This window comes from Capricornis sumatraensis, chromosome X (assembly GCF_032405125.1).
Source record: "Capricornis sumatraensis isolate serow.1 chromosome X, serow.2, whole genome shotgun sequence".
NCBI classification, from domain to species: Eukaryota; Metazoa; Chordata; class Mammalia; order Artiodactyla; family Bovidae; genus Capricornis; species Capricornis sumatraensis.
In genome coordinates, this window is record NC_091092.1 from 90,769,188 (window position 1) to 90,796,033 (window position 26,846).

At 45.8% G+C, this 26,846-nt stretch overlaps 1 protein-coding gene and 1 long non-coding RNA gene across 2 annotated transcripts; one reads left to right on the forward strand and one right to left on the reverse strand.

The window, feature by feature from the left end:
- Positions 1-10,001: 10,001 nt before the first annotated feature.
- On the reverse strand, positions 10,002-17,947 carry LOC138071803 (polycomb protein EED-like). The gene is made up of 4 exons (XM_068963215.1): positions 17,940-17,947; positions 10,763-11,305; positions 10,668-10,719; positions 10,002-10,592 (listed from the first exon to the last, which is right to left on the reverse strand). Exons 1-4 carry the CDS (start codon positions 17,945-17,947, stop codon positions 10,161-10,163), a joined length of 1,035 nt encoding a protein of 344 aa, XP_068819316.1. The 3' UTR covers positions 10,002-10,160.
- A 3,667-nt stretch (positions 17,948-21,614) lies between these two features.
- LOC138070702 (uncharacterized) lies at positions 21,615-26,158 on the forward strand. The gene is made up of 4 exons (XR_011144173.1): positions 21,615-21,738; positions 21,861-22,102; positions 23,574-23,650; positions 26,069-26,158. It is a non-coding gene; the product is annotated as an uncharacterized lncRNA (long non-coding RNA).
- Positions 26,159-26,846: the final 688 nt, after the last annotated feature.

The window sequence follows — 26,846 nt, forward strand, 5'->3', positions numbered from 1 at the left end:
AGCTGATCTCTGTCATCTCTGGTCTGTGCCCCTGTCTTCAGACTCCCCATCCCAAAACACAGCTGAACATCTCCTCAGGATTCACCTCGGAAAATATCCATATCATCACCCTTGGATTAAACAATCGTGAGTATTAGTGGAAGAAATAAGAAACACAAAAATACTGGAAATGTGAAAACTACACAAGAAATAAAGCTTTCCTGATGATCATCTGACTATTAATGTTTTCATATCTTCATCAGTTTCAGATCTTCACAATTTGATTGAGAATTAGACTTGATAAAATAATGAGGGAAAAGGCCATGTGATGAGGTTTCTTGGCCTTTTAATTTCCCTGGGCAATGCTTTTAAAGATGTATATACTCATGTTCTATAACTCTCCAGTGACCACTTGCTTTCCCGTCATGATGCAAATCCTATGAAGAGGTCATTAGACGTCTAACTTCACATAGAATATTCACTAAAGTTTTTCATACGAGCATATGATGAAACCCAAATATTTCCTTTAAGCTTCACAATATCCCCATAAAACGAGGGGGACACTCACTGCGCTAAAAAAAAAAAGAAAGAAAACAACCCTCCCTCATACCTCATACACTCCATTCTTAAGGCCCCAAAAAGCCTGAAATGATAGTTCAAGGTCCATGGGCTGTGCCAATGGTGGTCTTGACATTGTGTCTCTGGAACAATCTCCAGGGAAATGTGGAACAGCAATAATATTACCAACAGTAATGACAACAGCTAGAATTGACTTGGAACACACCATATGGCATGTATTGTCCTGACAATTTCCCATGACTTAACATGGTCAGTGGTCTACACTGCCCTATGAAGTAGTTAAATTTACTCGAAGCTGGTGTTTCCATGTGGCTAAAAGAGGAATGAGGCACAGAGGCGCTACATAACCTGTTCAGTGTCGCCCAGCAGTAAGGGAGCCACAGGTCTGGACGTGCTGTGGAAAACTCCGGGTGTTCTGTATTTATTCAGTCAAGGGTAAGATCCAACGGCTCCAGCAAAATATGTAGAATAACAGCTACCACATAACACAAATGGATCCTACATCATAGAAATGCACACTAAATAGAAATCTGATTTCTTCAGAAATCTTTCAAATGGAGGCTTGACAAGACTGGCATCAGGATGTTTTGTAGAAACAACGGTCTACAAACAAGAGCCTCCTCAGAACAGCAGACAGCATGTCAGTGAGTCTCCTAGACTGGAGGTCTTGGGTTTGTGCATCAGAGAAGGCAGGAAACCCCTGTCACACGCTCTCAATGGAGACAGTGCCTGGCCGTAGGCAAAATAAGACCATGCCTCTGCTCCGGTCGTGCCTAGACAAGTTGTCCATGTCAATCAGAACTGGGGAATTCTTTTAAAAAGTGCAGATTCCATGATCTACACTCAGTGAATCTCACTCAGTGTGGCTACAACAGCGCCCTAGAATCTGTGAGATTTCACTATACTTGGGAAACTCTCAGGGACTTTATTAAAGCCCTTTGGTAGTGAGACTGTCAGCAAAATAAGGAAAATAGAGATCAGAACAGATATTAGAAAAAATATATAGATAATCAACAAAACCCAAAGCTGGCGCTTTCAAAAGGTCAATATGAATTCATAAGTTTCCACCCACAAGAATAAAAGAAAAAGATAACTAAAGACAAAACTTCCCAATATCAGGAAAGAAATAGGTTACAGATTCCACATTTCCTAATCCAATCATTTCATCAAGGTGAATTGGGCCAAATCCAAGCAATGTGATGAAACCACTCGTTTTCTTTCTCATTGTCCTCCAGCTTCCCCTTCCTGCCTCTCTCCTTTGCCCAGTTCCTTTCTCCTTCTTAAGTCCTGCCCTCCATCAAGAGGAGCAATGTTATGAGGCATGATTCCCATGCCTCATAATCCCATGATTATAACCGATGTCCGCTGCTTGGCTGACATTCAGCGTGGATGCTATCATCCCTCTAGCTGGTACACTGAAGCTCTCTGTCTCTCATGATGGACCAGAAGGTTTCACTCTACTTTCAAGTATAGGTAGGAGAGAAGGTGCAGGGCACATGCTGGAGCCTTGAGTCCTTCATCTAAGAAATGCAGAAGACCACAAACTGTGGGAGAAACAGAAATAGCAGCACCAGGCCCCTTTCAATGAGAGCTACGTGCCAAACCCAGCACATCACAGGATTCCTTGACCTTCAGGAGCACGCCAAGTAGGTTTCCATGCCAGGACTGTTGCATTTATTGTTCCTTCTGCCTGGAATGCTCTCCCCTTAGGAAACCCCACATCCTGCTCCCTTACTTCCTCCAGATCTCTGCTTACTTGCCATCTTTCACGGAGTCTTTCCCTCATTATCTTGAATAAAATAATCACATCATACCTACATACACCTTTTCCCCTGATCTAACAATATCTTTCTTCATAGTGCCTGCCAACCTTGATTCTTTACTGACCACCAAGTCTATGAAATGAGAGACTTGGTTGGGTTTGTCCTGTCCCAAAGTCCTCCAGTAGTGTTCAGGTCTATGGCACGTGCTCAGAAAACGTTTGCTGAAGGACAGTCTGGAGCCAGGCCCTTTACACACATTGCTAACATGCACAGGTAGCCTCCAAGATGGGCACTGGCCCCATTGTATTAATTATGATACAAACTGAGATTTCAGGACACAAGTGATACACTCAACAACACACAGTCAGCATGTCAGGTTCCAGGCTTCGGAATCATATCTGCCAGCTTTCAAATCCTCAGTTCCTGGACAGGGACCTCATAGCCAAGAGCAAGAGGTTTTGTATCTAACACAAAGACACCAGACAGCTCAGGTAGATACCCAGAGACACCAAAAAGAGCTCACTGAATCTCTGCACACAGAGCACACAACTCGAGTCTCAGACCCTCAAACACAACAGAGACCATAACCACACACAAAGACAAAGACCCTCCAATCAGACCAAAGTCTTCCAGACAGAAACAAATGAGAGCTGCACAGATACTTCACATCTTGGACACTGACTCCCAAACCACTGGGACACTTACGAATCTAATACAAAAGCCCCTAAAGAGAAAGACAGAAGTTTAATAACTCAAGAACATCATATAATCTTAAGATAAAGTTTCCGGACAAATGAAAAACTTGCAACCTGTGCCTAGATCCCCAAGCAGCTGATAGTTTTCACTTTAGACTGACCCATCCTTAAAGCAGCACAGAGGCATCACAACTTGGAACCCAGAATCAAAAGCTCAGTGATCTCACATTCTGGGGTGCAGACGCCTACACAGAGATCTCACACCCAAGGACTGAAAAGCCAGCAAGCTCCAAAGATGCACATCCCGGTATACGGGCACACATCCTAGAGGCTTTGTACTATGGCTCACAAAATCCACTCAGATCAAATATACCATCACTCACAACCCCGCCCAAAGGCTCATGGAGATCAAATGTCCCCAAACAGCACCCGTGTTATCACACGTAGCAATACACAATCCCAAGCTGCCAGATACAGGTTATTCTCCAGGGAAAGACACCAAACTCAGGGACGTCTCCCTGGACATGAATTGCATGCATTTGTGTGAATGACCTTGCACTACAACAATCCACACTGAGCCAGAGCTGAACAAGACTGAAACGCCGTCACCATGCACAGGCAGCGACTGCGCCAAACCTCGCCACTACCAGGGCAGCTTTTAGACCCCTTCTAAAAAAGCAATAAAACTCGGAGGAAACTTGTATGCTCTGAAAAGTCGCGCACGCCAACGCAGGCGCATGCGTATACAGGCGCCTCTCGCCCTCAGTTTCAGTTCCTAGACCACAGTGCCCGCAATCACGCGGTGGCCAATCACTGCTCAGAACGCTTCCCTGACGCCAATATCCAAACCGACAGCCAGCTTCTTGCTCTGTAGTCGTCCCACCAACGAAGGGGTGGAGTTGCAAAAGAGACAAAGAAAGTTTCCGCTTAATACCTGTGTCCACTGGAATTCGAAAGCAGTGGGAAGACAAAGAGGAGCGAATGGGGATCAGACCCAGTGGCGCCATGAGTGCCCCCGCAGGGAACTGTGGTCCATGCCCGACGCGGTGTAAGGGGACCCTCTCTCTGTTGTCACACGCCCTCTCCCAGTGGTACCTTTCAGAGTGGATGGTCTTACCGCTACCCCTTAGTGGTACATCCCAGGACAGAACTGTTTCATCTCGCGCGCCCCTTGCTGGTGGCATTGGGGAACAGCAGATGTAGATGCCTGTGGACCATTCCAGGAGGATCCACAAAGGGCAGAAGGGCAAGGTTAGGGTGAAAACCCCACAGGTTGCGGCAATTTTGGACTCAGAAAAAACTCTTCATAAACTCAAGATTACATCTCTATGGGGATCACTGTCGTAACAGAGAACATTGAAAGCATTTTCTCTGTGCTGGGCATTGTGCTTGTTTGTGCTTTCCTGTTCAATGCAGAATAGGTCTCATGGGGGAAAGCCAGCCGCAGTCCCCCAAGGGGCAGGATAAATAAAGCTTCCGACTGGGATCTGAAGTTCTGGCGTGGAAAAGCCCTGTGTCGGTGACTGACTAATATGTGGAAGAGACAACAGGACCTTCCATTCTGTTAGGAAAGGGGTCAACTCCAAGGGGGACCCAAGGACACCATCACGTAGGTGAGATAAAGACCATGGCTTCGTCACCATCTTGTTATCCCTGAAAATGTTCCCTAGCAGGATCCTCAGCCTGTCTAGCTATGCCTCTCTCAACAAGTTTAAATTTGTGTATTCATTCCATCATTCATTCATTCTCTCCAAAGTATGTGTCAAGCACAACGCTGTGTGTTAGCAATGAGAAAAATCAACCTTTTCCTCACGGAGCTTACATTCTGTTGGGATCACGTGGTCCCCAAATACAAGTAATTTATCAGGTGTTTGTAACTGCCATGATTAAACTTCAATCGGGATAGTGACATAGAGAGAGGGGATGATATCTAGAAAGAGTGGTCAGGGAAATTCTAAGATTCTCATATTTGAGCAAAAGCCTAGAGGAGTTATGCCTATCCGGGAGAAAAGTATCCTAGACAGAGGTAAGGCCAGTGGAAAAACTGGGGAGTAGAACCCTATGTAGTGCGTATGAAAACAGTGAGGAGGGCAATGTGACAGGCACAGCATGATGGAGGGAGAGCGAGGAGATTGGGTGACAGAAGTGATGAGGGCCAGGTCCCTTGGACCTTCTGGCCAATGAGAGGATTTTGACTTGAACCACAGGAGGCTTCTTGTCAGAGAAGTCCCCAGGCTTCTTTCCGAGGCCCAGATCGCACATGATCGTTGAGGAGCTCTTGGTTTATTTGAAGAAAAACCCTTCCCCACCCCTTCTGCCGCTGAGCATGCCTTTCCTGGAATCCCCTACACTCAAGGGAAATGCCTCCTACTGCTCCCAGTGAACATTCATGTCAACCGATGATACTCTCAGGAGAGACAGGGCAAGGATCCTGCTGCCGTTGAGTGAGGTCACATTGAGTCTTGCAAAGGCAAAGAGGGATGATATAACAGGCACAGAGATGGCAGGGAGAAAGACAAAGATAGAGCATTAGACAGGGACAGAGAGACTACTTCTGGCACCAAACTGTCCTCACTTAGTTAGCCCAAGCCCTGCTACTGGATGATGTACAGTACATTTTCTCTATAGGAGAAAAGAAGCCCTTCCCTCTAGGGAATGACTCAGTTGCCCATGGCCTGGGCCTTAATCATGCTCCCTTCATCCGCCATCAGGGGCCTCTGCCCTCAAGACAAAGACAACTCCACTCCTGGGGAGGCTCATACTGTACACAGGGTCTCTCACAACCTATCCTGCCCAGACTGCCCTCCTGCTGATCTCACCGCCATGACTCCTTTAATGGGGGAAAGAGAGGCAGGGATCTCTGCATTTGTGGTGGAACCTCATGCAAACTGGTGAATGGGAGATTTCTCCCCAGCTGCTTGGAGGCTCACCTCTGTACTTTTGCCCACCACGTCCCCGGGGAATGTGAAGATTACATTCCACACATCAGGTAAGAAGCTAGGTGTGTGATGGGGAGACACAGAGACATATCCTGACAGTGAGTCAGTCATAGGGTCCTTGTGGCCCTGGGCAAACGCCCCCCTCCCCCACTACCTGGTCAGGGTTGTGCTGATTCTTCCCTGCCTCCTCCAAGGAGCCCAAGCTTACATCCAGTGCCTCCCGTCCTCATGACCTGAGACCTTCCATCTGCACAGGGCCTTGGGCTCCCATCTGCTGATGGTGCCCTCCTTGTTGTGGGTTGGGCGGATGGACTGAGGGAGTGTGTGTACACAGTTTCTGTCACAGGGCGCCTATCAAGGGTTGTAGTCATATCAGCAAGGATTTTTCTTAACAGGCTTATTACCTGGGCTTCTGTGACCTGCCTATTATTACCCTCTCTGAGGCTGGGGCCCCAAGCTTTTATCTCTGTACAGAGGCATGGTAGAAATCGTAGCAAATGTGGCACCACAGGCCTGCTTCTACAGCCTGTGAGACTGGGGTCCATCCAGGCTTCCTCTTAAGACTATTTTCATGTGCAGATACATGAACAGCTGAGAGGCCCAACCCTCTGGACAAAGACCCCCAAAATAGTTCTGAGATTTCATGCCCTGGGACAGAGATCTGCAAAGAGTTCAGTCTGCTCATCCTGGACACCAACCCCAAACAGCTCTAATAGGTCACACCTGAAGACACAGATTCACTTCTGCTCAGAAATGCCAACTTCAGATGAATTAGGATCCCTAAGAGAAACAGCCTTGCTCACAGCCTGTTCTACAGGGTTAACTTGTAACCTCTGTGGTTCCTGCATGACACTGCATTCTGAAGGAATTCTGGGAGAAAAAACAGCAAGAGGCACACTGTGCTTTGGACAAACTGGCCCTCATTTAGTCACACAGCTACCTCAGGAAAAGGTTCAGTGACCCCAGATTCTTGCCCCACACACAAAAGCATGAAAATGATTAACTTGCGATATCTGATCTCTGTGTTTCACAGTAATCATTTGCCAGCATTCATGCTAGACTTCATGTATTTCCTAGGCAAAAATCATATTGTCTTCACTGCTACCGCCTCAGACCAGTGGTCTCAGAGCTAACGGAGGAGCTGTGTCCCGGGCTATAGTCCCCAGGAGGCCCCAAATCCAACTTAAACTCACAACTCTTCTGTTGTATGGTTTTCTTTACGTGGACACTACTCTGGCTAACAGCTCCCATTTACCTCAGAGGCTTCACACCCCTCCCCCAGAGCCTACAGTCTGCACCCTGGGACACAGAGGCCCCACACCTTTGCCTCTGGGCTACTGAGTGGGCATTTGCACTGAGTCTCTGTTCAGTCAACCCCAAGGGAGAGAGGCCTCCAGTCTTGCAATTCCTGCAGCCCGCAGTCACCAGCATGTCATCCTGAGGAAGGCAGGTTCATTCCAGGGGCGTGGTGTGCCATAGGAGCTGAGGGGTTCTGAAATTGATTTCCCATGTCTGGGTCCTGAGAATGGCCCTAACCCCACCCTGGTCAACTCTGCTCATGGTAACTTTGTATCCTGCCCCATGGGAGGTTCAGAGTGAATGCCAGATCCACAGAGCAAGTCCCCGGGACTGGTCCTCTCTATCGCAGCACCCACTCTAGGCTACTGAATTCTGGAGATAGGAGAGGTTTTCCTCTCACTGTGCCTATGACAACTCCCTTACATCCCTCTAATCACCTCTGTCATTTTCCAGAGTCCTTCTCCTGGTGACAGCTGCCACAATTCCTCTCGCCAAATTCCCACTCCTCCCCTCCCCTTCCACCAGGCCTCGCCTCCCCACTCAGGGGCCTCTTTAGCCCCTCCCCCAGCCCTACTCACAGGGCCTCCCCCCATTTGTGTCCTCTCACCCAGCACCCATGCTACCTCAGAAGATCCCCTCAAGACCCTGCCTGCTCCCTGCATTCTGCAGGACACCTGTCTCCCGCCCACACGCAGGGTCTGTCATAAAGTCCCTGTGAGGGCCGAAATGAAAAATCTGTTCAGAATCCAGATAAAATTCAGACCCAGACCAGCAGTCCAGGGCAGTTCCTGTGGGGCTGGAAGGACAAGGAGAGGGGCTCTGAGAGGAGCATCTGGTCTCAGAATCTTGAAGGGGTGAAAAGGTATTCTTCAAGGGTCCTAGTCAGGATGAAGTGAAATGGCACCTTATAAGTACTTATGCATACATGCCAAGTGTGTGCCAGTTCTCTTGAATCGTGTCCACCAGGCTCCTCTGTCGATGGGATTCTCCAGGCAAGAATACCGAAATGGGTTGCCATTCTCTCGTCCAGGGGATCTTCCTGATCCAGGGATCAAACCCCCATTTCCTGCATCTCCTGCATTGGCAGGTGAATACTTTCCCACTGAGCCACCTGGGTAGCCCCAACATTTGTTGAGAGTTAAGCTAATATTGTGTTCTCACTACACACATACACTCTCACACACACAAAGTCTAACATAAAACAAAACTAAAGGGACACAAGGAAATTTGAGGAGGTGTTGGGTATGTCTATTACTTTGATTGTGGTGATGTTAGTATCATTGTTTGCATATGTCCAAACTCGTCAAATTGTACACATTGAATATACAATTTGCTGTATATCAATTATATTTCAATAAAGACGTTTAAAAAAGGAGAGCAGAAAAATGTTCTCCAAAAAATTGATACTTACATAAGTGAGAACATTTCTTTAAAAATATTGAGGAGCAAACTTCACTCAAAAAGTAATGAAGATGAATAATACCCTTCTATCCGTTAAGTTCATGTGTGTGCATGCTAACTCACTTCCATCGTGTCTGACTTTTTACGATCCTACAGGCCATAGCCCGCTAGGCTCTCCTGTCCCTGGGATTCTCCAGGTAAGAACACTGGAGTGGGTTGCCAGGGCCTCCTCCAAGGGATCTTCCTGACCCAGGGATTGAACCAGACTCTCTCATGCATTGGCAGGCAGGTTCTTCACCTCTAGCGCCACCTGGGAAGTCCCAAGGAAGTTAATTCCTTTGTCTCATATTATGAGGCCACTGTTACCAGATAACATACAGCCTTGTCATACTTTTCCCCAATTGTAAAGCAGTCCCCTCTTCCATCTTTGGTTCTAACTTGCTTCTAGACCCGCATACAGGTTTCTCAGGAGACAGGTCAGGTAGTCTGGTACTCCACTGTGGTTAAGAATTTTCTGCAGTTTGTTTGATCCACAGAGTCAGAGGTCTTAGTGTAGTCAATGATGCAGAAGCAGATGTTTTGTGGAATTTCCCTTGCTTTCCCCAAGATCTAACAAATCTTGGCAAGTTGATTTTTGGTTCCTCTGCCTCCTCGAAGCCTAAGTTGTATATCTGGAAGTTCTCGGTTCAGGTACTGTTGAAGCCTAGTTTGAAGGAGTTTACAAACCAGGAGGCTTCAGAACTTGGGGACAATCCACGTGGAGAAGCTAAGGAAACTGGCGGATGTGAAGGAAGTCTGATAAGAGGGACAAGAAAATGAAGCTCTACTTTCGATGTTGCTAGCAAGGTAGACAGGGGCTAGACCATGCCTTCAAGTCGTTGTATAGGAGAGTAGCCTTTATCTAGAAACACATAGACAGTTCTGCAACTGTGAGAGGGAGCGAGAGGGCGGGAATAGGGAGACAGACACAGTGGATGTAAGAGACCAGTTAGAAGGGGGCTTGACAATTAAATGGAGGGAGGCTTGGACTAGAGCAGATGTGATGGACATGGGTAAAAGGAGACACATTAGACGTTTACGAAATAAAATGGACAGAACTCAGCAAGAATTGGGACTTGAGGTGAAGGAGAGGGACTTGTAAACGTGGTTAAGAACACGTTTATGTGTTCTGTCGTAAGGGTATGGAACTGTCATGGGGAATCCTAGAAGTTGGCCAGGTCTGGGAAGAATTCCAAAATAAGATTTTTATGTTTCTGAGCTCATGGTCTAGATGGATATAATAACTAATATTTTTTTTTTTACAAAAATAAATTTTTATTAAAAGCAGTAGAGTCTGAGCAGGAGACAGTACAAAGAGTGTAAACAGTGTAAACATCACTACATTCAGCTCAGCCTGATTGAATGCTGACAGACAACTCTAAATGCTCTATGTGCCCTTACTAGCAGGATACATTAGTTCTATTGTACACAGAAAACACACGCTAATTTTGATTGGGAAAAGTACTTTATCGCAGTCGGTCCCAGCGCCAAATGCTGGCATCATCACAAACAGCTATAAGAATGCTGCTGTCCCTGCTGAAACTGGTTTGTCGAATAGCAGCACCACACTTGTGATGAGTCAGCGTTGTGCATTTGGCTTTATGAGGATCTTCTACTTCTAAATCCCAAACATAAAGTTTGCCAACCTGATTGCCCAGTGCAAGCATCTTTTGCCAGAAATCCATAGAAAACCTCATGTACCAAATGTCACACTGGCTGTAATCAAATCGCCCAAGAATAGTCACATTAGACTCACTGGGTTTAATTTTATCTATATCATCTTCCATTTTGCCAGGTTTCCAGCATACAATGGCATTTTCACAAGACTTGGAAAGTATCAAATCACCTAACCATCGCACACAATCGACATAATTTCTATGTATGTCTCTGGTAGAAAAGTCAGGAAAATGAATTTTCTGAGAAATAAATGGCCTGTTAGTTTTATTTGGGTTATAATCATAAGATTCCTTAATAGCATTCATCATTCTCTTTGAATTGATCCTCCAAAGTTTAAGAGAGTGATCCATACCACAAGACATTATTTTTTCACCCAAAAGATCATAATCCTTTACTTACTGACAGGAGAAGATTTGGATCTCTTGGGTGGAATTTCAGCTCATTGATAGCATTTCCGTGGCCAACATAGTGCTTTATGCACTGCATTGTTATGGGATTAATTATCCTAATTATGCCTCTAGATCCAGCAACAGCCAGCAGAGGATGGCTTGTATTACTATCATATGTCCACGCACAAGTGTAAAAGTTTTCATCAGCATCAGCATCCACATAAGACTGCAACAACCGGATCTCTCCTTGTGAATGACATTCATATAAGGTAACTCTGTTGCTTCCTACAGTTGCAAACACTAATGGATCTCCTTCTTTACTGTGCCAGTTAAACTGAACTCCAAACAATGGTTGATTATGATCTTCCTTGAGACTATTTACACATTTGAAAGAATATTTGCATTTCTTTGATTTCCATTTTCCCTTCCCCCAACTCTTCCTTCCAGGTGCATTTGGCGTATTTGTAGGTGTATCAGGGCGTTCTGTGTTGGTACCGCTTTCTATACTGACAGCATCATCGGTTCGGGCGTCTGTGCCGAGTGTTCTTCATCTTGAACTCGAGGAGTAACGCTGTCACGTTATGCGCGGAACTGGTCGCCACCTCACTTGCGGTTGAGAACAGAAATTCAAAAACTGTAATAACTAATATTTAAAACTTAAATGTTCCTTTTCCTTTTTTAAAAAAGTATTAAGGTATAATTTGTATACAATAAAAGGCAACACTTGAAACATTATAGTTTGTAGAGTTTTCACAAATGTATACCGTGGTATAAATGCTACCACAATAAAAATGTAGAAAACGGCCCATCATTCAAAAATGCTCCCTTGGGGTGTTTGCATTCAGACTCCTTCTTCCACTCCTATGCCCTGGCAGCCACAGATACATTTCTGTGCGAATAGTTGTACCTTACCAGAAATCAATTGACATGAAATCATATAATATGTAGCCTTCTGTGTCTGGTTTCTCTCGTTTGCACAGTTCAGACACATCCTTGCTCTTACATGCATTAGTAGTTTTTTTTTTTTTAACTCTGTAGTATTCCTTTGTACAGGTATACTCTTTTGTTGTTCTTTCATGTGTATACCAGTTGTTGAATAACTGGGCTGTTTCTACGTGTGACTATTAGGAATACATGTGTGGAATATTTGAGTGCAGGCCACTGTGTGAGGATGTTTTCATTTCTCTTGGTTAAAATTGTCTAGGAGTAGAATTGCTAGGTCATATAAGGGTTCCCATTGGTGCTAGTCGTAAAAAACCCACCTGCCAATGCAGGAGACTCAGGTAGGATCCCTGGGTCTGAAAGATCCCCTGCAGTAGGAAATGGCAACCCACTCCAGTATTCTCATCTGGAAAATTCCATGGACAGGATTCCTGGCAGGTATAGTCCATGGGACCACAAAGAGTTGGATATGACTGGGCAACTGAACACAGACAGACACACACACACATACACAGTAATTTATCTATCTCAAAATCTAAACTGTGTCCTCTGTAGAGAACATAGAGTAGGATGTTGTTTTGGTTTTTAAACTGGTATCTCAATGTCTGCCTTTTGATTGTATTGTTTTACCTATTCACATTTAATGCTGATACAGACTTACATCTGCCAATATATTTTTCTGTCTCATGCCTTTTTATTCTACGGTCCCCATGTTACAGCTTTCTTTCGCATTAAGTGGGTATTTTCTAATGTAGCATTTTAAACACTTGTAGAACTGGCTGTGAGTAATGCTGTTTGTCTTCAGGATCTGAGTTTACCTGAGACCAGATGTTCAAACTGGATTTAGAAAAGGCAGAGGGACCAGAGATCAACTTGCCAACATCCTTTCGACCATAGAAAAAGGAAAAGAGTTCCAGAAAAACATCTCCTTCTGCTTTATTGACTATGCCAAAGCCTTTGACTGCATGGACCACAACAAACTCTGGAAAATTCTGAAAGAGATGGGAATACCAGATCACCTGATCTGCCCCTTGAGAAATCTGTATGCAGGTCAGGAGGCAACAACCAGAACTGGACATGGAACAACAGACTGGATCCAAACAGGAAAAGGGGTAACTCAAGGCTGTATATTGTCACCCTGCTTATTTAACTTATATGCAGAGTACGTCATGAGAAACGCTGGGCTGGATGAAGCACAAGCTGGAATCAAGATTGCCAGGAGAAATATCAATAACCTCAGATATGCAGATGACACCACCCTTATGGCAGAAAGTGAAGAGGAACTCGAGTCCCTTGAAGAAAGTGAGAGTGAAAAAGCTGGCTTAAAACTCAACATTCAGAAAACTAAGATCATGGCATCTGGTCCCATCACTTCATGGCAAATAGATGGGGAAACAGTGGAAACAGTGACAGACTTTATTTTCGAGGTGGCTCCAAAATCACTGCAGATGGTGACTGCAGCCATGAAATTAAAAGACGCTTGCTCCTGGGGAGAAAAATTAGGACCAACCTAGACAGCATGTTAAAAAGCAGAGACATTACTTTACCAACAAAAGTCCCTCTAGTCAAGGCTATGGTTTTCCCTGTAGTCATGTATGGATGGAGACTTGGATTATAAAGAAAGCTGAGCACTGAAGAATTGATGCTTTTGAACTGTGGTGTTGGAGAAGACTCTTGAGAGCCCCTTAGACTGCAAGGAGATCCAACCAGTCCATCCTAAAGGAAATCAGTCCTGAATATTCATTGGAAGGACAGATGCTGAAACTGAAACTCCAACACTTCGGCCACCTGATGGGAAGAACTGACTCATTTGAAAAGACCCTGATGCTGGGAAAGATTGAAGGCAGAAGGAGAAGGGGATGACAGTGGAGGAGACGGTTGGATGGCATCACTGACTCAATGGACATAAGGTTCAGTAAACTCCGGGAGTTGGGGATGGATAGGGAGGTCTGGCATGCTGCAGTCCAAAGGCTCTCAAAGAGCCGGACACGACTGAACGACTGAACTGAACTGAGAGTTGGAATTGTCTAAGATGGTTAAGGTCTGTGTCCTCAGGTGTGCCATATTTGAGCTGTTTTGGGTTGCTCTCCAGGATGAGTGCTCTCTAATCTGTTCAAGGATCTCTGTCCCAGGCATGAAGTCTCTGAACTATGTGGGAGGGTTTTGTCCAGAGGATTGGTCTCTGAGCTGTTCATGGATCTGCATATGAGAGTAGTCTTAAGAGGAAGGCTGCATGGACCCCACATTCACGGGTCTTAGAAGTAGACCTGTGATATCACATTGGCTACGATTTCTACCATGCCTCCCTACAGAGATAAAATCTTGTGGCCCCATCCTCAGGGAGGGCAAGTCATGTGCAGTACACAGGAGCACTCGGTAACAAATTTGATAAGAACAATACTTCCTGACATGACTACCACCCTTGATAGGGGCCCTGTGAAAAAACTGTGTACACACACTCACTCAGACTATCTGCACAACCCACAACAAAGAGGCCACCATTTGCAGATGGGAGCCCAAGGCCCAGTGCAGATGGAAGGTCATGGCTCATGAGGACAGGAGGAACTGGATGCAGGCTTGAGCTCCTTGGAGGAGGCAGGGAAGACTCAGCAGAACCCTGGCCAGGGAGTGGGGGAGGGGGGCGTTTTTATGGGGCCCCAAGGACCCCGTGAATGTCTCACTGTCAGCATATGTCTCTGTGTCTCCCCATCACACACCCAGCTTCTTACCTGATGTATGGAATGTAATCTGCACATTCCCTGGGGACGTGGTGATGGAAAATACAGAGGTGAGCCTCCAAGCAGGTGGGGAGAAACCTCACATTCACCAATTTGCATGAGGCTCCACCACAAATGCAGAGATCCATGCCTCTCTTTCCCCCATTAAAGCATGCATTGGCACTGAGATCAGCAGGAGGGCAGTCAGGGCTGGACAGGTTGTGAGGGACCCTGTGTACAGCGTGAGCCTCCACATGACTGGAACATCTCCATGTCTTGATCAGGGCAGAAGACCCTGATGTGTGCCAAGGGAGCATGATTAAGACCCAGGCCATGGGCAACTGAGGCATTTCCTAGAGACAGTCCCTGGTGAGGGAGCGGGCACGGGGAGCGGTTTCTTTTCCCCTGTAGAGATAGGTACATCATCCATTAGCAGGGCTGGGGGCCCACATGTGGGTGCTAATTGGGGATCCTTTGCTGCCAGAAATAGTCTCTCTGTCCCTGTCCACTGTTCTATCTTTGTCTTTCTCCCTGCCATCTCTGTGCCTGTTACATCCTCCCTCTTTGCCTTTGCGAGACTGACTGTGACCTCACTCATACCGTGAGGGTCCTTCCTTCCTCTGTGTCTCCTGAGGGTATCATCAATTGACACGGATGTTCACTGGGAGCAGTAGGGGGCATTCCCCTTGAGTGTAGGGGATTCCAGGAAAGGCATGTTCAACTGCAGAGGGTCTGTGGTTTTCCTGGGATGAATCAAGAGCTCCTCAACAATCATTGTGTGATCTGGGCCCCTGAAAGGACCCTGGGGGCTTCTCTGGTAAGAACCCTCCTACAGCTCAAGTCAAAGTCCCCGCTATGGCCAGAAGGCCCTAGGGGACCCGCCCCTCATCACTGCTCTCATCGGATCTCCTGGCTCTCCCTCCATCATGCTGTGACAGTCACACAGCCCTCCTCACTCTTTTTATACACACTACACTGAGTTCCACTCCCCAGTTTTTCCACTGGCCTTAACTCTGTCTGGGATACTTTTCTCCCAGATAGGCATCTCCTCTACGCTTTTGCTCAAATGTCACAATCTTAGAAGGAACTTCCCTGGCCACTCTTTCTAGACATCATCCCCAGTTATGAACACCTGATAAATTACTTATCTTGGGGGGCTGTATGACCCCAACACAATGTAAGTTCCATGAAGCCAAAGTTGATTTTCTCTTTCCTAACACACATAGCTGTGCTTGACAGAAACTGTGGAGAGGATGAATGAATGTCGGAATGAAAAAGCTAATTTAAACTTGTTGAGAGAGGCAATGCTAAACAGGCTGAAAATTCTGCTAGGGACATATTCAGGGATGACAAGATGGTGACAAAGCCATGGTCTTTATCTCACCTACGCGGTGTCCTTGGGTCCCCTCGGCGGTGACCCCTTTCCTAACAGAATGGAAAGTCCTGTTGTCCTTCTCACATATTACTCCCAGTCAATGACAGAGGCCTTCCCCACTCCAGACCTTCAGATCCCAGTCCGAAGTTTTCTCTCCCTTGCCCGCTGGGGGACTGTGGCTGGCTTTCCCCATTGAGACCTATTCTGTATTAAACAGGAAAGCACAAACAAGCACAATGCCCAGCACAGAGAAAATGCTTTCAATGCTTCCTGTTACGACAGTGGCCACTACAGAGAAGTAATCTTCAGTTTATGAAGACATTTTTCTGAGTCCAACATTGCAGCAATCGGTGGGGTTTTCATCCGAACGTTGCCTTTCCACCCTTGGAGGATCATCTGCTAATTGTCCACCGGCATCTACATCAGCTGTTCCCCAGTCTCACCACCAAGGGGCGCGCGAGGTGAAACAGGTCTGTCCTGGGATGTACCTCTGAGGGGTAGCTGTAAGACCACCCACTCTGGAAGGTACCATTCGAGGGGGCGTATGACAACAAAGAGGGTACATTTACACCGCATCAGGCATCGACCAGAGTTCCTAGAGGAGGCACTCAAGGCACCACTGGGTCCATCCCCATTCGCTCCATTCCGTCTTCTCGCTGCATTTGAGTCCGAGTGGACACCGGTATTAAGCTGCAAGTGTCCTCGTCTCGTTTCCAATTCCACCCCTTCGTTTCTACATGGTTACATCCAAGGGGGGGTCGGCTACGGAGCGAGATGGGCTGCCAGTTTGGGGTATGGCGTCACGGAAGCGTTCTGGGCATTGATTGGTCACCGCGTGATCGCCAGAATTAGCTCTTCCGGGGCGCGAGTAGGGGCCGGAAGTCCCGCGACTTCCACCCTGCTTCCTCTCGTGCCCAGTTCCAATTGGCTGGCTGTCTGTTACAGGCCCAGGGATGGCAGAGCTGGAACTGAGGGCGAGAGGCGTGTTGCCCTGCGCGGCTTCTTAGAGCATATACTTTTTCTGCGAGTTTTATTGCTTTTCCCAAAGGGGTCGAATAGCTGCCCTGGTTAGTGGCGAGGTTTGGCGCAGTCGCTGGCTGTGCCTGGTGACGGCGTTTCACTCTTGTTCAGCTCTCTCTCTGTCTGGATCGTGCGGCGGCGCACGGTTATTCGCACAAATGCATGCAGTTCATGTCCAGGGAGAGGTCTCTGAGTTTGCTGTCTCTCCCTGGAGAGTAACGTGTGTCAGGGAGCCTGGGCTTGTGTATCGCTTGTGTGACGACACAGGTGGTGTTTGGGTACGTTTGATCTCCTTGAGCCTTTGGGCGGAGTTGTGCGTGGTGGGATATTGATCTGAGTGGATTTTGTGAGGCATAGTACAGAGCCTCTAGGATGCGTGTGCCTGTATTCCAGGGTGTGCATTTTTGGAGCCTTCTGGCATTTCAGTCCCTGGGTGTGAGATCTCTGTGTAGGCATGTGCACCTGAGATTGTGAGAGCTCTGAGTTTTTGATTCTAGGCTCTGAGTTTCGATGTCTCTGAGCTGCTTTAAGGATGGATTTGTCTAAAGGTGGAAACTATCAGCTGGTTGGGGATCTGTGCACAGGGTGCAGGATTTCCATTTGTCTGGGGACTTTTATCTAAAGGTTTTATGATGTTCTTGAGTTATTAAAAGTTCTGTCTTTCCGTTAGGGTTTTCGTATTAGATTGGTAAGTGTCGAGTGGTTTGGGAGTCAGTCTCCATGATGTGAAGTATCTGTGCAGTTTTCATTTGTTTCTGCCTTGAAGACTTTGGTCTGTTTGGAGGGTCTTTGTCACAGTGTGCACAGTTATGATCTCAGTTGTGTTTGAGGGTCTGAGACGAGTTGTGTGCTCTCTGTGCAGAGATTCAGTGAGTTCTTTTTGGTGTCTCTGGGTATCTATCTGAGCTGCTCGGAGTGTTTGTGTCAGAAATAAAACCTCTTATGTTCTTGGCTGTGAGGTCTCAGTCCGGGAACTGAAGGTTTGGAAGCTGGCAGACATGATTCCGAGGCCTGGGACCTGCCTGACATGCGGACTGTGTGTTGTTGAGCGTATCAGTTGTCTCCTGGAATCTCAGCATGTATCATAAGTAACAAAGTGGGGCCAGTGCGCGTCGTGCAGGATACCTGTGCATAGTAGCGTTGTGTGCAAAGGGCCTGGCTTCAGACTATCCTTGAGTAAATGTTTTCTGAGCACGTGCCATATACCTGAGCACTATTGGAGGAGTTTGTGACAGGACAGAACTGACCACGTCTCTCCTTTCATAGACTTGGTGGTCAGTAAATAAATCAAGGGTGGCAGGCACTAAGAAGAAAGATAATGCTAGATCAGGGGAAAGGGTATATGTAGGTATGATGTTATTATTTTATTCAAGGTAATGAGGGAAAGTCTCCCTGAAAGATGGCAAGTAAGCAGAGATCTGGAGAAAGTGAGGGAGCAGGCCGTGGGGTTATCTAAGGGAAGAGCATTCCAGGCAGAAGGAACAACGAATGCAACTGTCGTGGCATGGAAACCTACTTGGCGTGCTCCTGAATGTGAAGGAGTCCTGTGATGCACTGGGTTTGGCATGTAGCACCCATTGAAAGGGGTCTGGTTGCTGCTGTCTCTGTGTCTCTCACAATTTGTGATCATCCGCATTTCACAGATGAAGGACTGAAGGCTCCATCATGTGCCCTGCACCTTCTCTCCTACCTATCCCTGAAATTAGGAGTGAAGCCTTCTGGTCCATCATGAGAGGGAGAGAGAGTTTGAGTGTCCTGTCTGCAGGGATGTCACGCTGAATGTCAGCCAAGCAGCAGAGATCAGTTATAATGTGGGAATCATGCTTCGTAACATTGGTACTCTTGATGGAGGGAAGGACGTAAAAGAAAAAGGAACTGGGGCAAAGGACAGAGGCAGGAAGGGAAGTTGGAGGACAGTGAGTGGGAAAACCAAAAAAGACTGGCTTCATCACATTGCCTGGGTTTGGCCCAGTTCACGTTGATTGGCTGACTGTATTAGGACATATTGACCTTTTCCTGTCCCTACCCTTTCTTTCCCTTCCCTTTTTTTGTGACTGAGCAAGTCAGTCCTAAAGCCATTAGGTGTTGCCAGGCAAGGCATGTGTGTGTGTAAAGGGGCATCCTTGCCTGGAGAGTCAGAGCCCAAGGTGGAAAGAAGGATATCCCTGGGGATTGGGTGGGAAGGAGGCTGACTGCTTCATGGATTCAAGCTTGAGTGAGATGTGGAAGTCCAGGGCAAGCGATAGTTCTGCATAGACTGTGAGGAGGACCTTTTTGTGGAGGAAGGATCACTTATATGCATTGACATTCATCAGCTCGGCAAATACGTAAGAATGCTGAGAGCCACGTCTGTCATTTCTGGAAAAGGGAATTTCCAGTATGGAAAGGAAGTAAACTAGAACAAATTCTGAGGAATTCTACTGGAATTCAAGGTTTCCATGCAAACTTCTTGTATTCGATCAGTGTGCATATGTGGCTAGACTGATATATAACTATAGATGTGTGTCTCTGTGTTTGTGTGTGTGATTGTGTACACACATATCTTCCCAAGTTACTGGAACAGCACCATTCCAATGGCAATAATGACACCAGTCCCCAGATCCTAGCTTCTGAACACCTTTCTCCACTAAACGATGGGTTCCCAGGCTGAGGAAGGAAAGGATAAATGAGCCTGGTTCACCTTGTCATGTCAGTAATAAGGGAAAGTTCAAGAATGATGGGGAGATGTCAGAGGGACACAGAATATAGCTTGAGGGCTCTCCCACCAGAAACACTCAGGACTCTTATTTTTTCCACCTTTTTTGAGGTATTATTGACATATAACCTGTAAGTTTAAGACGCCAATGTGATGATTTGGCACACACGTATTTGGCAAAACGATTACCATGGCAGGGTTGGCACTCTATCCCCTCACATAATCCTTTATAAAAATTGTTGAGGAAATAACATCTCAGATCTACCCTCTTAGCTTTCACTGTATAATACAGTTTTGTTAATAATACTCAGCATGCTATACATTGGATCCATGTAACTTATTCACCTCATACCTGTAAGTTTGTACCCCGTATTCAACATTTTCCCCAGGGCCTGGAAACCACCATTCTAAACTCTTATTTCTATAAGTTTGACTTTTTTAGCTTCTGCATGTAAGTGAGAACGTACAATACATGTCTTTCTCTCTTTCACCTTTTTCACGTAGCATAAAGCCTTTGAAGTCCATTCGTGTTGTTGCAAAAGGCAGAATTTTCTCCTTTGTGACTGAATAATATTCCATTGTATATATCGCCACATTCCCTCTTTTACAATTAGTTTATTTTAATTGGAGGATAATTACTTTACAATATTGTGATGTTTTTACGATACATCCACATGAATCGGCCATAGGGATTCACGTGTCCCCCCATCCTGAACCCCCCTCCCACCTCCCTCCCTACCCTATCCCTCGTGGTTGTTCCAGAGTACCGGCTTTGGGTGCCCTGCGTCATGCATGGAACTTAACACTGCTCATCTATTTTACATATGGTAATGTACATGTTTCAATGCTATTCTCTCAAATCCTCCCACCCAGTCCTGCCACTGAGTCCCAGAGTCTGTTCTTTACGCCTGTGTCTCCTTTGCTGTCCTGCATGTAGGGTCATTGGTTCCGTCTTTCTAAATTCCATATATACGCGTTAATATACAGCATTTCTCTTTCTCTTTCAGACTTACTTCACTCTGTATAACAGGCTCCAGGTTCATCCACCTCAGTAGAACTGACTCAAGTGTGTTCCTTTTTATACTTGAGTAATATTCCATTGTATATGTACCACAGCTTCCTTAACCGTTCATCTGCCAATGGACATCTCGGTTGCTTCCATGTCCTAGCTATTGTAAACAGTGCTGCAATGAACGTTGGGGTACATGTGTCTGTTTCACTTCTGGTTTCCTTGGGGTGTCTGCCCAGCAGTGGGATTGCTGGGTCACATGGAAGTTCTATTCCCAGTTTTTAAAGGAATCCCACACTGTTCTCCATAGTGGCTATACCAGTTTGCATTCGCATCAACTGTGTAACAGGGTTGCCCCTCCTCCAGAACCTATCCAGCATTTGTTGTTTGTAGACTTTTTGATGGTGGCCGTTCTGACTGGTGTCATCACGTTTTCTATATCCATTCATCCCTTCATAGACACTTAGTTGCTTACAACTTTTGGTTGAAGCTGCAAAGTAAATTTCAGGTTAGTGTTAATCCTCCAACATTGTTTTTCAGAATCATTTGGCTATTCTCATTCATTTGCCTTACCACAGAAATCTTCTCATCAATTAGTCTATATGTACGAAAAAGTCCTGCTGGAATTTCAGACTGGAATTGTATGAAATTGATGGATCTGTATGGGAGCTACTGACATCCTAATTATATTGAATTTCTCAACCTGTGAACACACCGTGTGCCCCCATTTGTTAGGTCTTATTTAAGGAACCACATTGCATTATCTTTTCTGCCATTGTTTTATCAAGTCTAATTCTCATATATCAAATTCTGAAGATCTGAATCTGATAAAGATATGAAAATATTAGTAGTCAAACTTTCATCAGTAATGCTTTATTTATTATATAGTTTTAACATTGCCTATTTATTGTGTTTCTTATTTTTTCTGCTAATATTCATGACTGTTTAATCCAAGGGTGATGGTATTTTCTGGGGTAAACTGTGAGGAGATGTTCAGCTGTGTTTTGGGATGGAGAGTCTGAGGACAGGGGCCCTGGGGAGAGAGAGCAGAGTAGGGGTGGGGGAGGTGAAAGCGTGGGGGCAGGGACGGGGGGATACTAGTACAAGCGGAAACAGCAGTGAAGAGACACAAGAAGAAGAGCTCCCCTTCTGGCCCGTGCTTAGCTCTCCGTACATATACACATAACGAAGTCTTTGAGTACTCACAGCAACACTGTGAGGTAAGTTTTTTTTTTTTTTTACTTTATTTTACTTTACAATACTGTATTGGTTTTGCCATACATCAACATGGGAAGAATGGCATTGAGGTAAGCATTTTTAATGCTGTCATCCCTTTCGGCAGCTGAGGAGCAGAGACACGTAGACGTTAATGGGTGAATGAATCTGCACAAAGTCACCTAGCTGGCAAGAGCTGAGTCAGATTGGTGCCCAGGCCAGAAGAAACAGACAGGTGTGGTCTCTGACCTCCAGTCTGGAATACAGTGCAGTGTCTGGTGTACTCTGGGTCCAAAGGCAGATCAACGTCTCCATCTGCATGAAACATCACCATGGATCTGTGTATGGAATGAACACAGTGTCTCCTAGGTGCGTGAAAGACCATGGGGTGTCATGTCAACATGCACACATCACAGAGAACAGTTCCTGGTCCATACCGAGGTCTAAACAGTGTTTCCTCTGACCGACATTAGTGGAGCACCCTCATCACTATGGAAAGTAGCATAACCATAGTGATAAACAGATAGAACCAGATACGATATCATGAAGACATTACCTCCCCCATCTCGTAATTTTCTTAAATGCAGAGAAGAAAACCTGGGAGGCAAGAGACCACATACTAAGTTTTTTTCTCTTAAGTGTGACATTCTAGCTAATTTCCAAATAACATTTTATTAGTATTTTAATTTGTTGTATCTTCATTGTTACGTAGACAGTATTTCTATTATAATTGAAAATTGGACTTTCTGAAGATTCGTTCTCCTCAGGTATCTTGAGGTTTCAGCATAAAAAAGTTGTGTTGGTATCCCTGCCAGGTGAAAACCCAATGGGCGCACTGAAGTCAGAAGTAATATCTTTGGTACAGTAGGTGGGGGGCTGTGGGGAGTAGAGAGGTCCTGATGGAAGGCTGGCTAAGCCTGCAAGCGTTGTGAAAAAGGTCACTGACGCTATAGGCCCAAACCAAACAACAGCTCACAGGTCCCAAGAAAGACACTGGTGTTCTATCCACGAAAATGTGTTAGGACTTTCAGACCTTTGCTCTTTTGGCTCCCATGATGCAGTGGGGCAGCTTGTGGCACTTATAACACAGTCCTGCTTTCACCCAGGCTGTGAGTGGGAGTCACAGCTTCCCCTGCAGCACCGCCCCCTTTGTGGGCAATCTGGAGCCCTTTTTATGATATCTGGTGAGTCGAGAGATTCCGAAGAGAAAGGAGAAAGAAGATACATCGAGCAGGGGGTACACGCACCCACCCTGTGCATGCGGTGCTAGGGATGTGCTGGAGATGCAGGTGCAGCTTGTTACAGGAACCAGTTGGGGGTGAGTGGACTTGGATTCGGTGACTCAAGGAAGAAATGTGGAAGTGAATGTAAAGGGAGGAAACACACTGAGAGGGGTAAACAGCTACAACTCCCAATTCTGTACCAGGGTAGGGTGCTCCATTACTGTTGTGAGAAGGCTCTATGGTCTGAGCTCTGGGAGGGAGTGATGAGTGTTCTAAGGACTCGCCATCAACCCTAAGCAGGGGGCGCTGAGAGTGCGAATATATTAAGTCTCAGCCTTTACCACTGACAGACACAGAAAGCTTCTTAGCCCTGCTGAAAATGGGGCTGTGGCACCTTAGGGAAGCTCAAAGGTAGGGTGGTGGTGGTGGTGGTGGTTGTTCAGTCGCTCAGTCGTGTCTGACTATTAACGAGCCCATGGACTGCAGCACGCCAGGCTCCTCTGTCCTACACTATCTCCCTGAGTTTGATCAAAGTAATGTCCATTGTGTTGGTGATGCTATCTAACCATCTCACCCTCTGTCTCCCCCTTTCTCCTCCTGCCTTCGATCTTTTCCAGCATTAGGGTGTTTTCCAATGAGTCAACTATTCGCATCGGGTGGCCAAAGTATTGCAGCTTCAGCATCAGTCCTTCAAGTGAGTATTCAGAGTTCATTTCCTTTAGGATTGGCCGGGTTGTTCTCCTTATGGTCCGAGGGATTCTAAAGGGTCATCTCTCTAGCACCACAATTCGAAAGCATCACTCAGCCTTCTTAATGATCCAACTCACACATCTGTACACAACTACTGGAAAAACCATAGTTTCGACACTGCAGACCTTTGTCACCAACGTGATGTCTCTGCTTTTTAATATGCTGTCTAGGTTTGTCATGGGCTTCCCCGGGGGCTCAGTGGTAGAGAATCTGTCTGCAATGGAGGGGAATTAGGGCACCTGGGTTCAATCCCTGGGTCGGGAAGGTTCCCTGGAGGAGGGCATGGCAACCCTCTCCAGTATTCTCACCTGGAGAATCCCCTGGACAGAGGAGCCTGGCGGGCCTTGGTCGATGGGGTCGTAAAGAGTACACTGAGAGACATCACCTCCCGAACAGAATCTCTGGCCAATGGGCTGTCTCTCCAGCTTTACTCATCTCAAGTAAAATCTGTTCCCTGGCCTCAGAAGCCACGTGAGATAATGAAGGAAACTTGAGGTGGTGGTGCTTTAAGCAGCGATTTGGTGTGAGATCGTTATTCGTTTGGGCCAAGTGATTGCAGGGAATGAAATGAGGTAGGGTGATGTCAATGCCTTGTGTATAGGCTCGCTTGTAACAACATCCTGTGTGTGGTATGAGCAACTTGGTGGGTAAATCAGACAGCATGGCCAAATATTCATTTCTCAGAGTGGATGGAGGCAGAAGAGAGAAAAGAACGATGAACCATGGGTTAGTTGTGAGTCACTTTCTAAAATCTCAGTATTTCTTCACAAGGTGTGTGTGTGTGAATTCTTTATCTAAAAATTGGCTTTCTAGGTGGGGAAATATCATCGTGAGAGACTCCTTGTGACATGTGAAAAGAGGTTGGGAGTGAATTGGGTTAAGGTCATTTTCCAAGTGTTTCACACCAAGTGTTTGCTTAAGGGGACAGCAGTGGCCTTAAAGAACTGAACTAAGTGGTTGAAATACAGGTTTCAGTTACTGAAATGTGAAGAGACTCTTTCTGGGATGTGTGTTCATCCTAGCCTGTGGTCACAGGCAATTCATAAGCTCACAGGATTTGAACCGTGTCTTCCTAATGTCTTTTGCTTTCTGCCCTGGAATGTGGTGGAGGCCTCAGTTCCGGTGACTAAAGTTCCTAGGTAACAGTTCTCTGAGAAAAGCAGCTCTCTAGAAAAGAGCAGTGCCTGGGAAGCTGATCTAAAATTTTAATATAGCCTGTGATGTAATTTTTGTTAGCTTCACCCAAGATATGATTATTCAAAGAAGATAGAGAGATGCACCTACTTAGGTATCTACCACTGGATTTTTCAAATGAACATACAGTAAGATTGGCCCGGTTTTCTTTATTATTATGTATTTATTTAGTGTTGGGTGCACTGAGTCTTTGTTGCTGCACGAGGGCTTTCTCTCGTTGTGGAGAAGGAGGACTACTCTCTAGTGGCGGTACATGTGCCTCTCATTTCAGAGACTTCTCTTGTTGCGGAGCATGGACTCTAGGCTCGAGGGCTTCAGTAGTCGGAGCAGGTGGGTTCAGTAGTTGTGACACAACATCTTAGTTGCCCTGCGGCACGTGGGATCTTCCTGGACTAGGGACCGAACGTCTGCCCCGTTGCATTCGCAGGGGGGTTCTGTTTTATTTTTTTAATCATTAATGTATTTTCATTGGAGAATAATTACTATATGATATTGTGATGGTTTTTGCCATATATCAACACGAATCAGCCGCAGGTATACATGTGTCCTCCCCTCCTGAACCTCCATCCCAACTGCCTCCCAACCCTATCCCTCTGGGTTGTCCCAGAGCACTGGCTTTGGGTGCCCTGCTTCATGCATTGAACTTGCACTGGTCATCTATTTTACATATGGTAATGTATATGTTTCACTGCTATTCTCTCAAATCATCCCATCCTCGCCTTCTTTCACCAAGTTGGAAAGTGTATGCTGTACGTCTCTGTCTCCATTGCTTCCCTGCATGTAGAATCATTGCTACCGTCTTTCTAAATTCCATATATAGGCTTTAATGTAAGTATTTGTCTTTCTCCTTCTGACTGACTTCTCTCTGTATAACAGGCTCCACGTTCATCCACCTCATTAGCACTGATTCAAATGTGTTCCTTTTTATAGCTGAGTAATGTTCCTTGTGTATATGTACCACAACTTCCTTATCCATTCATCTGCCAATGGACATCTAGGTTCCTTCCCTGTCCCAGCTATTGTAAATAGTGCTGCTGTGAACAGTGGGGTACATGTGTCTGTTTCACTTCTGGTTTCCTCAGGGTGGTATGCCCAGCCGTGGGATTGCTGGGTCGTGTGGCAGTACTATTCCCAGTTTTTTAAGGAATCTCCACTCTGTTCTCCACAGTGGCTGTACCAGTTTGCATTCCCACCAACAGTGGAAGAAGGTTCCCATTTCTCCACACCGTCTCCAGCATTTATTGTTTGTCGACTTTTTGATGATGGCCATTCTGACATGTGTGAGAGGATACTTCATTGTGGTTTTGATTTACAGTTTTCTAATAATGAGTGACGTTCAACATCTCTTCATGTGTTTGGTAGCCATTGGTATGTCTTTGGAGAAATGTCTGTTTAGGTCTCTTGTCCACTTTTTATGGGGTTGTTCATTTTTCTGGTATTGAGCCACATGACGTGCTTGTATATTTTGGAGATTCATTCTTTGTCAGTTGTTTCATTTGCTATTATTTTCTCCCATTCTGAGGGCTGTCTTTTCACATTGCTTATAGTTTCCTTCGTTGTGCAAAAGTATTTAAGTTAAATTCGGTCCCTTTTGTTTATTTGTGTTTTTATTTCCATTACTCTGGGGGGTGGGTCATAGAGGATCTTGCTGTGATTTATGTCAGAGAGTGTTCTACCTATGGTTTCCTCTTAAGAGTTTTATAGTTTCTGGTCTTACATTTAGGTCTTTAATCCATTTTAAGTTTATTTTTGTGTATGGTGTTAGAAAGTCTTCCAGTATCTTTCTTTAACATGTAGTTGAGCATTTTCCCCAGCATCACGTGTTGAAGAGCTGTGGAAAAGGAACCCATTCTTACAGGAGGAAATCGAAGATCAAAAATTTGCGACTCCTCTCTACACCCAAAGCAGCTTTTCATCATGACCCGCTATGCTTGACAGCTATCTTA